Source organism: Magallana gigas, chromosome 6, assembly GCF_963853765.1.
Source record: "Magallana gigas chromosome 6, xbMagGiga1.1, whole genome shotgun sequence".
NCBI classification, from domain to species: Eukaryota; Metazoa; Mollusca; class Bivalvia; order Ostreida; family Ostreidae; genus Magallana; species Magallana gigas.
In genome coordinates this window covers 5,231,959-5,245,812 of record NC_088858.1, presented here as the reverse complement: position 1 = coordinate 5,245,812, position 13,854 = coordinate 5,231,959, and the positions used below count along the sequence as shown (strand labels likewise).

At 35.2% G+C, this 13,854-nt stretch overlaps 1 protein-coding gene across 1 annotated transcript; it reads left to right on the top strand.

Moving 5' to 3' along the window:
- Positions 1-871: 871 nt before the first annotated feature.
- LOC117685626 (putative nuclease HARBI1) lies at positions 872-3,677 on the top strand. The gene is made up of 4 exons (XM_066087138.1): positions 872-975; positions 2,546-2,861; positions 3,042-3,289; positions 3,383-3,677. The coding sequence occupies exons 1-4, from the start codon at positions 872-874 to the stop codon at positions 3,597-3,599; spliced, it is 885 nt and encodes a 294-aa protein (XP_065943210.1). The 3' UTR covers positions 3,600-3,677.
- Positions 3,678-13,854: the final 10,177 nt, after the last annotated feature.

Sequence of the window (13,854 nt, the reverse complement as noted above, 5' to 3'; positions counted from 1 at the left end):
GCCATGTGTTTTATGCATTCTGTACGCATACAAGGTAAACAGTACAAATTCTAAAGCAGTTATTGAAATTCAGTTTGATTTATAATTCTTTAAGCCTAATATTTAAAATTTATGCACATACATGGATAAAACAATTTTTAACAAAATAATATTCTTCGATTCACGTGATTTAGAAACTCAAAACACTATGAATTGAATGAATATAGAAAATGGATTTGTGTGTTTTCTGCAAGAAAGATCTAAGTACAGGGAAAACAATTGAATTACGTGAAAAGGGAAGCATTGGTGTTAACAATGCAAGCTCTGAAAGAGGTGATTCAATATCTACTAGGACTGGACAGGTCGTTTATGAGGAATGCCGACGCACTAATGTCAATCCTATAGTTATAAAAAGTTTGAAAAGAAAATCAACATCACAGGTAATCCCTATTCCATCCAAATCACTTAGATCAGAAATGCAATTTAATTTTTAAAAAGACTGTCTATTTTGCGGAAAACCGGTAAATGATAATACAAAACGAAAAAAACATGGTGTACACTCGGTTCAAACAACTCATCATTTCTGAAAGTAGTTACTTCTAAGAATGTCTCATCAACCAAAGTTAATTCAATTGGTCAAGCTACATGTATCATACAAGCCAGAAGACCAAGAATAGTGATAGAACCTCTTCAAATTGGACTTGCAGTGCAACTGCATCATATGTTTGGGTCCAGGAGCCAGTTTTACTAAAGGTCGTAACTCGAAACGTAGACGTAACTTAGGCTGATATTGCGTTTTACTAAAGGTCGTATCTTACATTTTGGCGTAGATTTACGTCAAAATCTACGGGTGACGTGCAGCAGACGTAGGAACGTACGTAGCGTAATAAAAATGGCGACGTACCTACTGTTGCAACGCGCACTTAGAAGAGAAAGGGTTTTCCGTGATAGGAGTCAGCCGCTAGACTCTCTGGATGACGTGGATTTGATCTCACGGTATAGATTTCCGAGGAGAGTTCTTTTAAAACTTATTGATGCCGTTGATGCCACATGTAGACCGGCAACGAATAGATCCTACTCTATTCCCACACAACTGCAGGTATTATGTAAACAAAACGAAGGTTGATGAATTGTTGTCTCCCTTTGGAAAGCTCCCTAACAAAGTTGTGCACCCGTTCGTGAAATTATTCGTTCTCTGAAACTTGCAAGTTGAGATGTTTAAGCATATACTTTTTCCAAGCTTGCAATAGTTACATTATTGAGTGACCAAACATGAACTGTATGGTGATATGAAAGAGATATACTATACATGTAGCACAGAGAGAGAGAGAGAGTTTCTTTTCGCATCAATGTATCCCTTTGCATTAAATTGATATATATATATATATATATATATATATATATATATATATATATATATATATATATATATATATATATATATGTATATATGTAGATATAAACCATAAAAACAAAACACAATCAGTCTGAAAAATAAAACAAAAAAATTATACATATGTAATAAAGAGTGTATGCCTGAACTGCGGCTTACTCATGGAAACGATCGAGGATCCAAAGTTTCATTTAATTGTGCGGGAAAACTTAATTATAATGCATCATGCATAATATGTGCGTTGTTGGTGTTTTCTATAGAATTGTGGGTTTTTGGGTTTTTTTTTTTTTACAAGAAAACACGAAAGTCCCGGTTTTTTTCGGGGGTGGATCCGAGAGATATTTTTTCAAAAGTGGGGGTATATTTAAACAATAAAATACTTTCTCTGGTGATTCATTTAGGATATAAAGGTAGCGACATTGCAAAAAAAAAACCTAACCCGCTAACGTGGTTATCATGCAATTTTTTTCTGCAATGATCGCTACCCTGAAAATTCACTAAATTACTGTTAAGTTAGCTAAAAGAAACAGCCAAAGCGTCTCCTGTGAGAATGCGTCTGACATATCAATATTATTTCGTGCAGTCGTTATTTTTCTAAGGTCTGAAGATTTTGACCAATCGATAAACGGTGCGTGTAGATTTCAGTCTGTTTCTGAATTAACTATAACTTTCCGTAAGAAATAGAGGAAATAAGGGATAGTTATCAAAGTTTGCGAGAACTAGTACATATGGATTTTTCAAAAAATAATCGAAAAGAAAAACAAACAAACAAAACAAAACACACATAAGTACATGTAAGATTCCCTATATTTCTTACGAAAATTGTTATTCACAGCTGTATTGAAAATGGCAGAACTTAATCTACATTATCCAGTTCTAACCAGTTTATCGATCGATTTTCATAATTAGAATTAAAACTCCCCCCCCCCCCCATTTAGAGATGTGGGTCTGTGTCTGAAATTGACAATCACCCTCTGTCCCCAAGTTTGTTTGTCTATCATATCAATAAATTTTGGGAATGACATTCCAAACAGGTATTGAAAAAGTGACAGTTTGTTTAAATATCATATGTATTACAGTAATCAAATTAAACACACAACTTTATTTTAAAAAACCATTAATTTTTTTTCTGTATACACAATTTATAATTATAATGTAATTCTGTTGTTCCAGGTTGTGCACCTTGCGCTTTATGGCGAAAGCGGACTTTTTTTCAGAAGTGGGAGATATCCACGGTATATCCAAGTCTTCAGTCTGCGTGTTTTTACCAAGAGTGTGCAGAGCACTGAATGCGTTTCTACACATAGACTTCCCAACAGATGCCCAAACTCTTTTGAAAATGAAGGAAGAATTTTATGCCATTGCACTTTTTCCGAATGTTGTGGGTGCCATAGATGGCACGCTTATTCCTATTCGGGGCATGAACGGGGAGGATGAGCCTGTTTACGTCTGTCGCAAGAACTTCCATGCCTTAAATGTTCAAGGAGTTGTAGATGCGAACATGAGGTACATACTGGCTTAATGCAGTTTCAGTATAACATAATAGTCTTTTCTTGATTTGGAGCATGTCCATAATAATAAGAGAAAAAAATCAATAAATTTGTCCTATAACTACATGCCATTTATCACTATGCCAGCATAGTTTATATGTATAATTTTCTTTTTGAAGGTTCATCAACATAAACTGCCGAGTACCCATGATGCTTATGTTTTCCAACATTCGAGCATTCCTCGTATCTTGGAGACTTTGCCTGGAGGAGGATGGCTTTTAGGGGATTCTGGGTATCCTCTGAAGGATTACCTGATGACTCCCTTCATCAACTCTTCAACGCCTGCTGAAGAACGTTATAATGCCGCCCACTGCAAACCCAGGAATGTGGTGGAGCGTGCATTTGGTGTTTTAAAGGCAAGGTTTAGGTATGTCAATCATTTGCACATAATTTTATGATCTTCACTGTATTAAACTACTGATGAATACTGTTCACTAATGGTTCAAATCTTTGTATATAGGTGTTTACACAGCAGTGGAGGATATCTTCCCTTTCAACCAGAGAAATGTGCCCTAGTTGTAGAGACATGCATTAAGTTGCACAACAAGGCCATCAACGAGAGAGTACCTTTGCGTAATGGTGGTGCTGTAGCCAACCAGCACAACAACGCAGTATACCAGGGAGCAGCCCCACTTAGAGCAAGAGAGCTGAGGCAGCAGTTGGCTTCCAGATTCTAGGAGTGATGCGAACAATAAAAAAGATATATCATCCTGTAAGAATACATGAGTTTGTTATTGTTTGAAACCTTAAAATGCAGTGGCGTCGAAAGCAAATTGAAAGTGGGGGGGGGGGGGGGGGGGGGTAGACTAATCCTAAAAAATCTTTACAAGAAAAAAAAAACATTCCCAAAACCAATGGCAGACTGGGCATCCTGAATACACGACCAGAGACATAAATATTGTTTACGTTATTTGTCTCCGACACAACCCTAGAGTAAACATGTCAAACGCACCGGAATACGATATCCAGCAGTTTTAAAATATTTTCTCTAATCATAATACCATATATCAAGCTCAAACCATATATCAAATTTGTACACACTTTCACAGAACACATACCACGTTTTTCTATTATGACATCGACCTAATGAAATAAACGGCGTGTACGATATATCTGACAATCTGCAGCCATTCTTTCAATTGGTAGGACTAATCACCGGCTAATACATGTTCGAGATTCAGTTGCGCCAATGTTCCGATAATTTGGAAAGTATAACAAAAAAGGAATCGACTTATATGACCTGTCATAATCTTATCGTCGAAATATATTATTATAAATAAATATTATTTAGAAATTCTATGTTTTAGATAAATTAAACTTTCCATCAATATGCTGTATTTTTAAAAGAATATGCACATAGGTGAGCTTAATGTTTACAAAAAACCTCCTTCGAAAGAGTTCCAGACGTAAACTACGACAAAGTCTTCGTGTGTTTCTAAGTTTACGTGTGTAGTTACGACCTTTAGTAAAACGCAAACGTACATTTGGACGTACAGTGTACGTTTACGTCTACGACAAAATTTACGATCTTTAGTAAAACTGGACCCAGGTTTCTTATAGATACCCTAAACAGTATGGGGTTTTGTTCATCATTCTCTGAAGTCAAGAAATTCGAATCATCTGCTGTCATTTCATCAAAGCAAGAGACGCGCCCTTTAGACGAATCACATTGTCTACAATTTGTAGCAGATAATGTAGACCATAACATCAACACCATTGATGGATGACTAAATTGCATCTGGCCATATCAGCTTATTTTACTTCAATGCGGAAAAACACATGAAGTTCACGCAACTTAAATTCCAAGAGCTGAGACCTCTTAAAAGCATGAACTTTTCTTGGAAAATCGACACCTTGAGAAATGTTCTATGGCCTTTAAGATCGCCTGGTTGGTCTGGAATGATGCAAATAGTTCAAGAAGGCAACAATCAAGATGTTTCAGATATAACGTTTTTGCCCATGATTGATTTGAACCCAAGTGCTTTGAATTGCATCTTTTCAACGTTGATGTTTGTTTCCAAAGAAGCTTCACGATATAATCGAACTCCAATCATAACGTTTGATCAACCCTTATACTGGAAAGCAGTTATGATGACAAGTAGTGAGGAATGTAGCAACGTTGTTGTACGTCTGGGAGCTTTCCACGCAGAGATGAGTTTTATTGGCAGCATCGGTAGAATTATGTCAGGCTCTGGACTTAGAGAAATACTAGAACTCATATATGCCCCAAACGCTGTTAGTCATATGTTAAGCGGGAAGGCAGTTTCCCGTGCAGTTCAAGCAATGATGCTTTTAGACACTAAGATGCAATGCACGCTTAACGAACATATATTCGACATGAATCAGTGTGATGAAGTTGAAATTGACTTTGAGGAGGCAAATCCCATTTTTGACAAAGCAGATGAGTTATACAGTCGCCTATGTTCGAAAGACATTTCTGTCAAGCAGGCTATTGATGATCCTGTTTTCACTGCATTGGAGAAGCGCATTCGAGACAAAACAAATGAAATCAAACAATCTCGGACAGCAAAATTATGGCTTTTATTTAGTGAGATGGTTGCCATTTTGAAACGCCTCTTGGTTGCAGAAAGGACAGGGGATTGGCAGCTTCATCTTTCCACATTGCAGGAAATGTTGCCATATTATGCAGCTGCAGGTCACAATCTATATGCTAAATCTGTGTATTTGTATCTATCTCAAATGCAGGACATAGACAGAGTCCACTCAGAGGTATATAAGCATATCATGGAGGGAAATCATGTGTTACGAAGAACCGATCGGTGTTGGTCAGGTTAGTCTACTGATTTGATTATAGAGCAGGTATTGTATGAGGAGCGTGAAATCTACAGGCGGATTAACATGTGGAAGAGGTATGGGGGAAGCTCAGAGGGTGCAATGGCTTTAGTTTATGTCAACATTAGCAGAATATAATCAGGCGATGCAAACATTTACTGACACAGGGTACCAAAAAAGTGATCAGCATGTCGATATGTCCAGATCAAGAATGGAAAAAGACAACAAAGATGTCAATGTATTGAAAAAGACAACAAAGATGTCAATGTATTGCGCGACTTCTTGAAAGATAGGGACCTATTTGTCTTACATGACAAGACTTTGCGTAACATTGAAACCGGAATGATTGCAGACAACGACGCAAATGCAGATTCTGCAAAGAGTATAGGCGAAAAAAATATAGTCTATGGCTGGACAATTGGTATCAGAAATTTCATTTAAAAGGAAAGATCAAGTGGTTCCTCTTGATGTAAAAGGAACATCGAACAGAAATGTCACACAGTTCTCGCAAATTGATCCTCAGCTCATGTTTCAGAGGTTGACAGCTGTTGGATCAGAAACACTGGACACAACAGCTGAGTTGTTTCAATATAAAATTTCTAGCTTTCCGTCATTAATGTTTGAAGCAAATGGTCTTTTACAGCAGGCAGCAAAATCCACGCTTGGTGAAGCTATATGAAGTACAGGCTGAAGAACTCCCAACAACAAATCTATTGAATGTAATCGATGGAGTATCTCTACTGCATCGAATACCATGGTCCAAAGGCGAGACATTTTCCCAGATTTGCTCAAAATATGTTGATCATGTCAAAAGGCGCTTTCAAAATCCCATCGTTGTAATGGATGGTTACATCGGTACGTCAACTAAAGATATGACTCACATGAGGCGCAGTAAAAGAATTCAAACAAACACAATCAACTTTTACTGAGAATATACCACTGAGAATAAAGAAGGAAACTTTCCTTCTGAATGTATGGAACGAGCAACGCTTTGCTGAACTCCTTGTACAAAAACTGCAAGAGAGCAATATCGAAGCTATACAAAGTGACGGTGATGCAGATTTGTTGATATGTCAGACGGCTGTTAATAAGGCAGATGATCACACAATGGTTGTGTATGGAGATGCCACTGATTTGCTAGTTCTGCTATGCCATTATGCAAAAGAAGGCAGACAAATCTTTTTCACCTCTGACAAACGAACGTCAATGAAAAACCACAGAGTTTGGGATATATCAAATGCAAAGTCAGTTCTTGGAAGTGATAGTTGTCGTCAACTCCTGTTTATTCATGCTTTAACAGGGTGTGACACAACTAGTCGTTTGCATGGCATTGGAAAACCTGCTGCCTTGAAAAGGATTATGACTGACATTTATCTAAAATCACAAGGAGCTGTATTTTTGCAAGAAAATTCTAGCAAAGAAGATGTAATAAAGGCGGGAGAAGAAGCATTAGTAAACTTTTATGGTGGGGTACCGCCAAGGGTTTAGACATTCTCAGATGGAGAAGGTTCACGACAAAAACAATGTCATCTAAAAGGAATGCTGTGGTCCAAGTGAAGTCACTTCCATCAACATCTGATGCTGCCATATTTTATTCAATGCGAGTTTACTTACAGTGTCAGTACTGGAAAGGCAAATCAGTGTCAGATCTTGATCCTACAGAATGGGATTGGACTCTTAAAACTGGCAAACTTCTACCTATTGAAATGTCCAAACCACCTGCACCCGACTTCCTATTGAAAATCATCCACTGCAATTGTAAAACAAACTACGACAATAAGAAATGTAGCTGTCGAAAAAATGGCATAGCGTCTTCAGGTGGATGTGGAGAATGTACAGGAATCAACTGTTCCAATTCAAGAAATACTCCAGAATCTGATGACGAGAGTGAAAACGAAATTTAAATTAGAAAACTCCTTTACAATAAAAGGATGTTAATTCCATTTCCATTTTATTTTTCATGATGTAAACAATTTGCATCAATTGTACATATCCAATCTTGTTATCAGGTTATAAAATAAGCTGATACCATATTGATTTGATTTGGTTATTAATTATTTCTTTATTACCATGATAAATAAAAAAATTGCCATAAATTTGACCAATGTTTCATGTTATGTTATTATTTCAATTGTTCAAATACTTTTCTGTAATTTGGAGTGAAAATAAGTCGTTACAAATTGATTTGATATTGTTTTTACTCTTTCCCACATTTCCACAGTTTTTTAATAACGATACATAAACAAAGCAATATTTGACCCAAAAGAATCTTAAATATTTCTCGTGAAATTGTTTCACATGTATTACTCGGACAAAATAAAACTTAAAATGGAGTTTAGAATAAGCTGATACCAATTTATAAAATGTTTCCAGATTTCCGCGATTTTTCAATAAAAGTGCTTTTTTTTTTTACCCCAAAATACCTTCAAATTTGCTGTAAAAGCGTTTTAATTAGTTGTAAATATGAACTCATTTCATTTCAAAACAGCATAAATGATACTCATCAATTTAATTTGGTTATTAATTTTTTTCAGATTTCCGCGATTTTTCAGTGAAAACCCATGTTTTTACCCCCAAAAAACTATTTTCCGTATATCATACATATGTATATTTTTAATATGCTATTTGTATATACAAACACCTTTGATTTCAGTGGTAATTAGCTTTGTAGCCATTTTCTTGAGGTTTTGCTGAAATTTTGACAGATTGACTAGACTAACGAACAACTTATAAATTGTTGAGACATACATTTATTATATAACATCTAGCACTAAAATACCAGACAACTAACTAGATACTAGACTCTGTACAAGATTACATTCAATGTCTTACAATTAATACAGGCTAAACTTTGTGAAATGTTTAAAATTTTAAAATACTCATCAAACCTGCCAATTGTCGATCATTAGTATTCTAATATTTTGTCATTATTGTTATTGTTCATATTAATTAAAAATGAATCTTTGATAAAGGATTCAAGTAAATTTCCAGATCCCAAATTCGATTCGCTATAAAAAGTCATTATTCATTTATTATGTAGAATTTAGACATACACGGATTCGGCTTCCCCCTAATGTCGAAAGAAGATATAATACAGAAACTCTATGTAGAATGTATCTTCAGTAAGACAAGGAGCCATGGACGTTGAAGAATTATTTTGATTTTCGTATTCATTTACTTTATGTACTACAGTGTAACATAAAAAACGGAAACCTTTTTAAGGTGATAATAGTTTTGATTAAAGAAATCAGCTTCTACATGCCCTGTAATCCGAATAAAAATTGTTATAAATTATAAAAAGAGACACGTTGCCAATTTCATGCATGGCAAAGGAAATTATGACCATGGAAATCATTATTGGTTAATGGTTTAAAAATACAGAATAAAAAAAATATGGTTGAGTTTGAATGTTTAACTTCATGAAATCTATTCCTGGGAATTTGAAAAGCAAAGTAATTTTATAAGTAACATAAGCAAATAAACCTTGAGATTTGTGCAAGTCAGTACCTTTGAGTTAAGAGTACTGGTGCTACATATGGAACTATGCTGTTTTAATCACCAGTAGAGTCTACATATATTTCTCATTCTGGACCAAAATTTTGATGTACATCGTATTCTATATAATTTGTATAGTCTACATATATTTCTCATTCTGGACCAAAATTTTGATGTACATCGTATTGTATATAATTTGAAGAATTGGCAGTTGATTAATTGGTATCATATAGGTGAATAAATTATTTAAATATACCTTGACATATAATTTAAGCAAACTAACAACTGGAGGGGAGCAACCGTCTCTATAGAATTATATTGGAAAATATTTTCTCATAAATAATAACATTTAGTTTGTGATAATAAATGGAGCGTTTTGGCGTTCGTTAATATTGTGTAAATAATTCATTTTTTGGGAGTTGATTTTAATCAACTCTCCTATGCAGTTACTCAAACAAACCTCAGTGACTTATTTATAAATACCTTGAAAAAAGTCAGATTTTAAATGGTACGAACAATTTAAATATTTTTTGTAGTCGTATGTATTCCTACGCCAGAGTTCAATATAGTCTCGTTCAACTCGACGCTCGGCTGTCTCCGTAAAACCTTGTCGGAAATTTACGGTGTCGGCCGAGCGTTTGTTTGAACGAGACTCGAGTTCAACATTGCTTGGATCCATACAATTTTCGAGAATTATTTCTATTGAATGCAGTGGTCCAAGAGATTGCAAAATTAAAACTAGATGCTGTCGTTAGACAGTAATACCCGCACCAAGTGTTTGCCCCTAAATAACACTGTTTTGTACCAGTTTACCGTAATTAAAAATGAAGGCCACATGCAAGCTTCTGTAATACATTTAAAAATTATGATTTTCATAACTGAAGGATGAGATCCCTTCCCATATGATAATACACATAAGTAGCACTTTATGTGCAATTTGGGGTTGAACTGTTTGCAGTGAATTTTCAGTTAATCAATAATCTTAACATTTCATGTCATAGAAAGTATAATGGTCTATATAATTATTACAAACAAAATTAAAAATTAAATTATGTCCCCTCTCCGTGGCGGTTGCCGGATTTAGATTTGCTTCTGTGTGTCTTCATCATCGTGTGCACAGATTTAGAGAAGGGGTGGGAGTGAGGGGTCGAGACCCCCCCCCCCCCCATGAAAACTCATTTATATCAATAGTAAAATTACCAAAAATACACCTTGAACCCCAATGCTCTTACAGACATGTAAACGCTCTAACCCATTGCGCTTCAATATTAGGTAACATTATTTTGGGGGTAAATATTTAATTAATATCTATACTTTATTGTTTATCTCAATTAAGGAAGTATACATCACAGTATGCAGGTGTCCTGCACTACCTTTAAGCTGTTATTTACCTAATAAAATAGTGCAAGGGGATTTGAAGAATAAGTAATAAAAATACATGCATGTTACAAATAACTGATCTTTGTCTGAAGTTACGTACACAACACAGGTCTGCAGGTCTCATTAGCGGGTACTAGTTTTACCCAGCTCTTCGATTAGATGGTTTCATGTACCGGTATGTGTTTTCCATATGCAGAAAAGGATGAGTTAAGATCAGCTAAAGGAATTCATTATTGTGCTTTAATTGGATTATCATTATGATGTTGACCAATATAGGTAAGTATAATACATGTAGTAGCAGTGGCACAATATAATGAGATGCCAGCACACATTAGTCGATTTTACTTTCGCTTTCTAAATGTGATCTCCCTTTGACAGCATACTGTATCATCAAATAAGCTTATCACTGTTACCTATCCTATCGCATTTGTAAAGTTTCTGTCATTTTAATTGCAAAAGTTATTTTTTTTTATTTGTCAGACTTACACTATTTAGTTGACCCCATATTGACCCTGTATAAACAATTTTGCATTAAATTTGTGTATTACATGTAAGTAAGTGTAGAGACATCATTTTTATAAGAGTTCCCCAATAGAAAGGAAGGTATATTTCTTTCTTAATGTATTATAATGCATCAAATACAATGTAGGTCATGACCTTATGGGACTGTTCGATCTGACCACACGAAACAGGAAAATATGGTGTAAAGTACATTAATGACCCCCAGGTGTTGTCTTTAACCCCCCCCCCCCCCCCCCCCCTTATGAAATAGGAAATGATGATACACTGTATATTTTGTTAACTTCAGAGATCCTCATCTCTAAACCATATAATTTATTCTTGCTCTTTGTGTCAATGCTCGTCAAATTGTATATATATAGGTTATGCCCCCTTGGAGACACTCTGACATTCTAAAACTAGAAATAATAAAGTGTTTTATCTTATTCATATGTAGTGTTTGATCCATGTAGGTAATTCCTAGCCTAATGATGCAATGCTTTGATTTGGAGACTTTACAATTGCCCAAAATAGGCGAATACACATGCATATAATATTTTGTTTATAAATCTTGAAAATTGAATTAAGCAATTTCCAAAATGTTAATGTGCATCAGGAGAGAAAAAGCAATCAAGAAATGATTTAAAATTTGCTACTGTACACATGTGAGAATGTATTAAGAAGACTGAATCTTTAGAACGAGTTAGATGAGGGGGGGGGGGGGGGGGGGCAGGATGTGGAGTATAAACATTTATAATTTGAATCATTTAATGTTTTTAATTTTAACTTGTCAATGAATATTAGTTATTGATCCCAAGGTAGAAATATGATCATATCTCAATAGATCATTTGTCAAGTATGCAAGGTGTAATGTAATTTTTTTTAAGAATAACTTTTTTTACCAGTAGAAAAGTTTTTAGACACCCAAATTATTTTGATTTTAATAGATCATTCGACAATTAAGGGGGGGGGGGCGTTTATATTTGAGTTTGTTTGGGGGTGGGGGTTCCAAGTCATCCCGATATATTTGACAATTTTTTAATGTAATTTAAGATAAAACTATAAGCCATACTACAGTCATGAACATGAATAGTATAGAACAAAACACAAACTAATACATGTATATATACATAGGAAGTATTACAAAACATAGATGATTGATCTATATCTTGGTTCTTAAATTGAATCATATATCATGTACATATTATATTATTGTCTCTTTGTTCAAGGCATTTCAGATGGTATGTAGGTCATGATCCCAAGTGCCCTTCCTGAAATTATCAAATATCATAAAAACCATTGAGATCCCCACCTTAATCCAAAGATATTATTCCTCCTTAGGTCATGGCGCATCAGATCATTATGGCATGTAAGTCGTGACCTTAAGGGGTCAGGATTATCCTTACCCCCTTAGAATCAGAAATTGTCAATTATCTTTAGATTATTGATGTTTGATGTCTGAACTTGTTTCTCAGAGATGGCTGAACAGAATTGTACAAAACTCTAGGATATGATAGGCCTGCATATCTAGTTGTGCATCCTGGTTTGATTTTTCTCATTTTGGGTTAGACAACCACTTTTCGGGGGGGGGGGGTCAAAACGGTGTGGGGTCTAACATTGAACCTTGTAGGAAGAATAGTAGACTCTATTGTAAATGGTAACTTGAAAACGGACAAAAATAATAATATAGGGTTTTCATAACCATATATTGACTGTTACTGGCAATATATAGGGTTTATTTGATCTGACCCCTGGGATTATCCCCACCCCCCAGGAATTTGAAGTGTTATAAACATGACCCCTAAATCATATATATTCATGGTTCTGATGTCAAGGAGCATCAAATGTTATGTAGGTCATGGGCCCTGTGGGTGGTCCTGACCCCCTTGAACAGCAAGTCTCTTAATATCTTCAAAACAGTTGAGATCCCCACCCTTAAACCATATATATTCTTGTTCCTTGTGTCAAGGGGCATCAAACAGTATGTAGGTCATGGGCCCCGCGGGTGGTGTGACCCCCCTCGGACAGAAAGTGCATGAATATCTCAAAAACCGTTGAGATCCCCACCCCTTAACCATATACATTCTTGATCCTTAATTCATGGGCATCAAAAGGTATGTAAGTAATGGGCCTCAGGGTTAAATTTAATTTTTCAAAACCGTAATGCACATCTGTAGAACAGTCCCTATCATATTCCAAAATATGATGCGTCTATCCATTAAATCATAAGAGGAGCTCTTGGATCTAAGTTTTTTTTTTAGTGATGAACGTCAATTTTCTGCTACTATTTGACTCCCTGGATGAAATTCAAATTTTTAAAACCTTACTACACATCTAAAGGACAGTCCCTATCATATCCCAAGATATGATGTGTCTATCCATTAAATAATAAGAGGAGTTCTAGGATCTATGTTTTTTTTTGGAGTGATAAACGTCAATTTTCTGCTACTATTTGACTCCCTAGATTAAATTTAAATTTTTTAAACCTTATTGCACAATTATAGGATAGCCTCAATTATATCCCAAGAGTCGACGCAGCTACTCCAAAAGTTATATGAGGAGTTCTGGGAACCATACTTTTTTTTTCAAAAAAACGTCATTTTTTGTTGCCCACTGATCCCCTTAATTAAAAAAAAAATTCTGGAACCTGATCACACTTCAATATGACACCCCAATCATATTCTAGAAGATCATTTGGCTACTGTAAAAAAAAATGACGTTTTTGAAACCAGTTTTTTTGTAAAAAAACAAAAACAAACCCGTCAT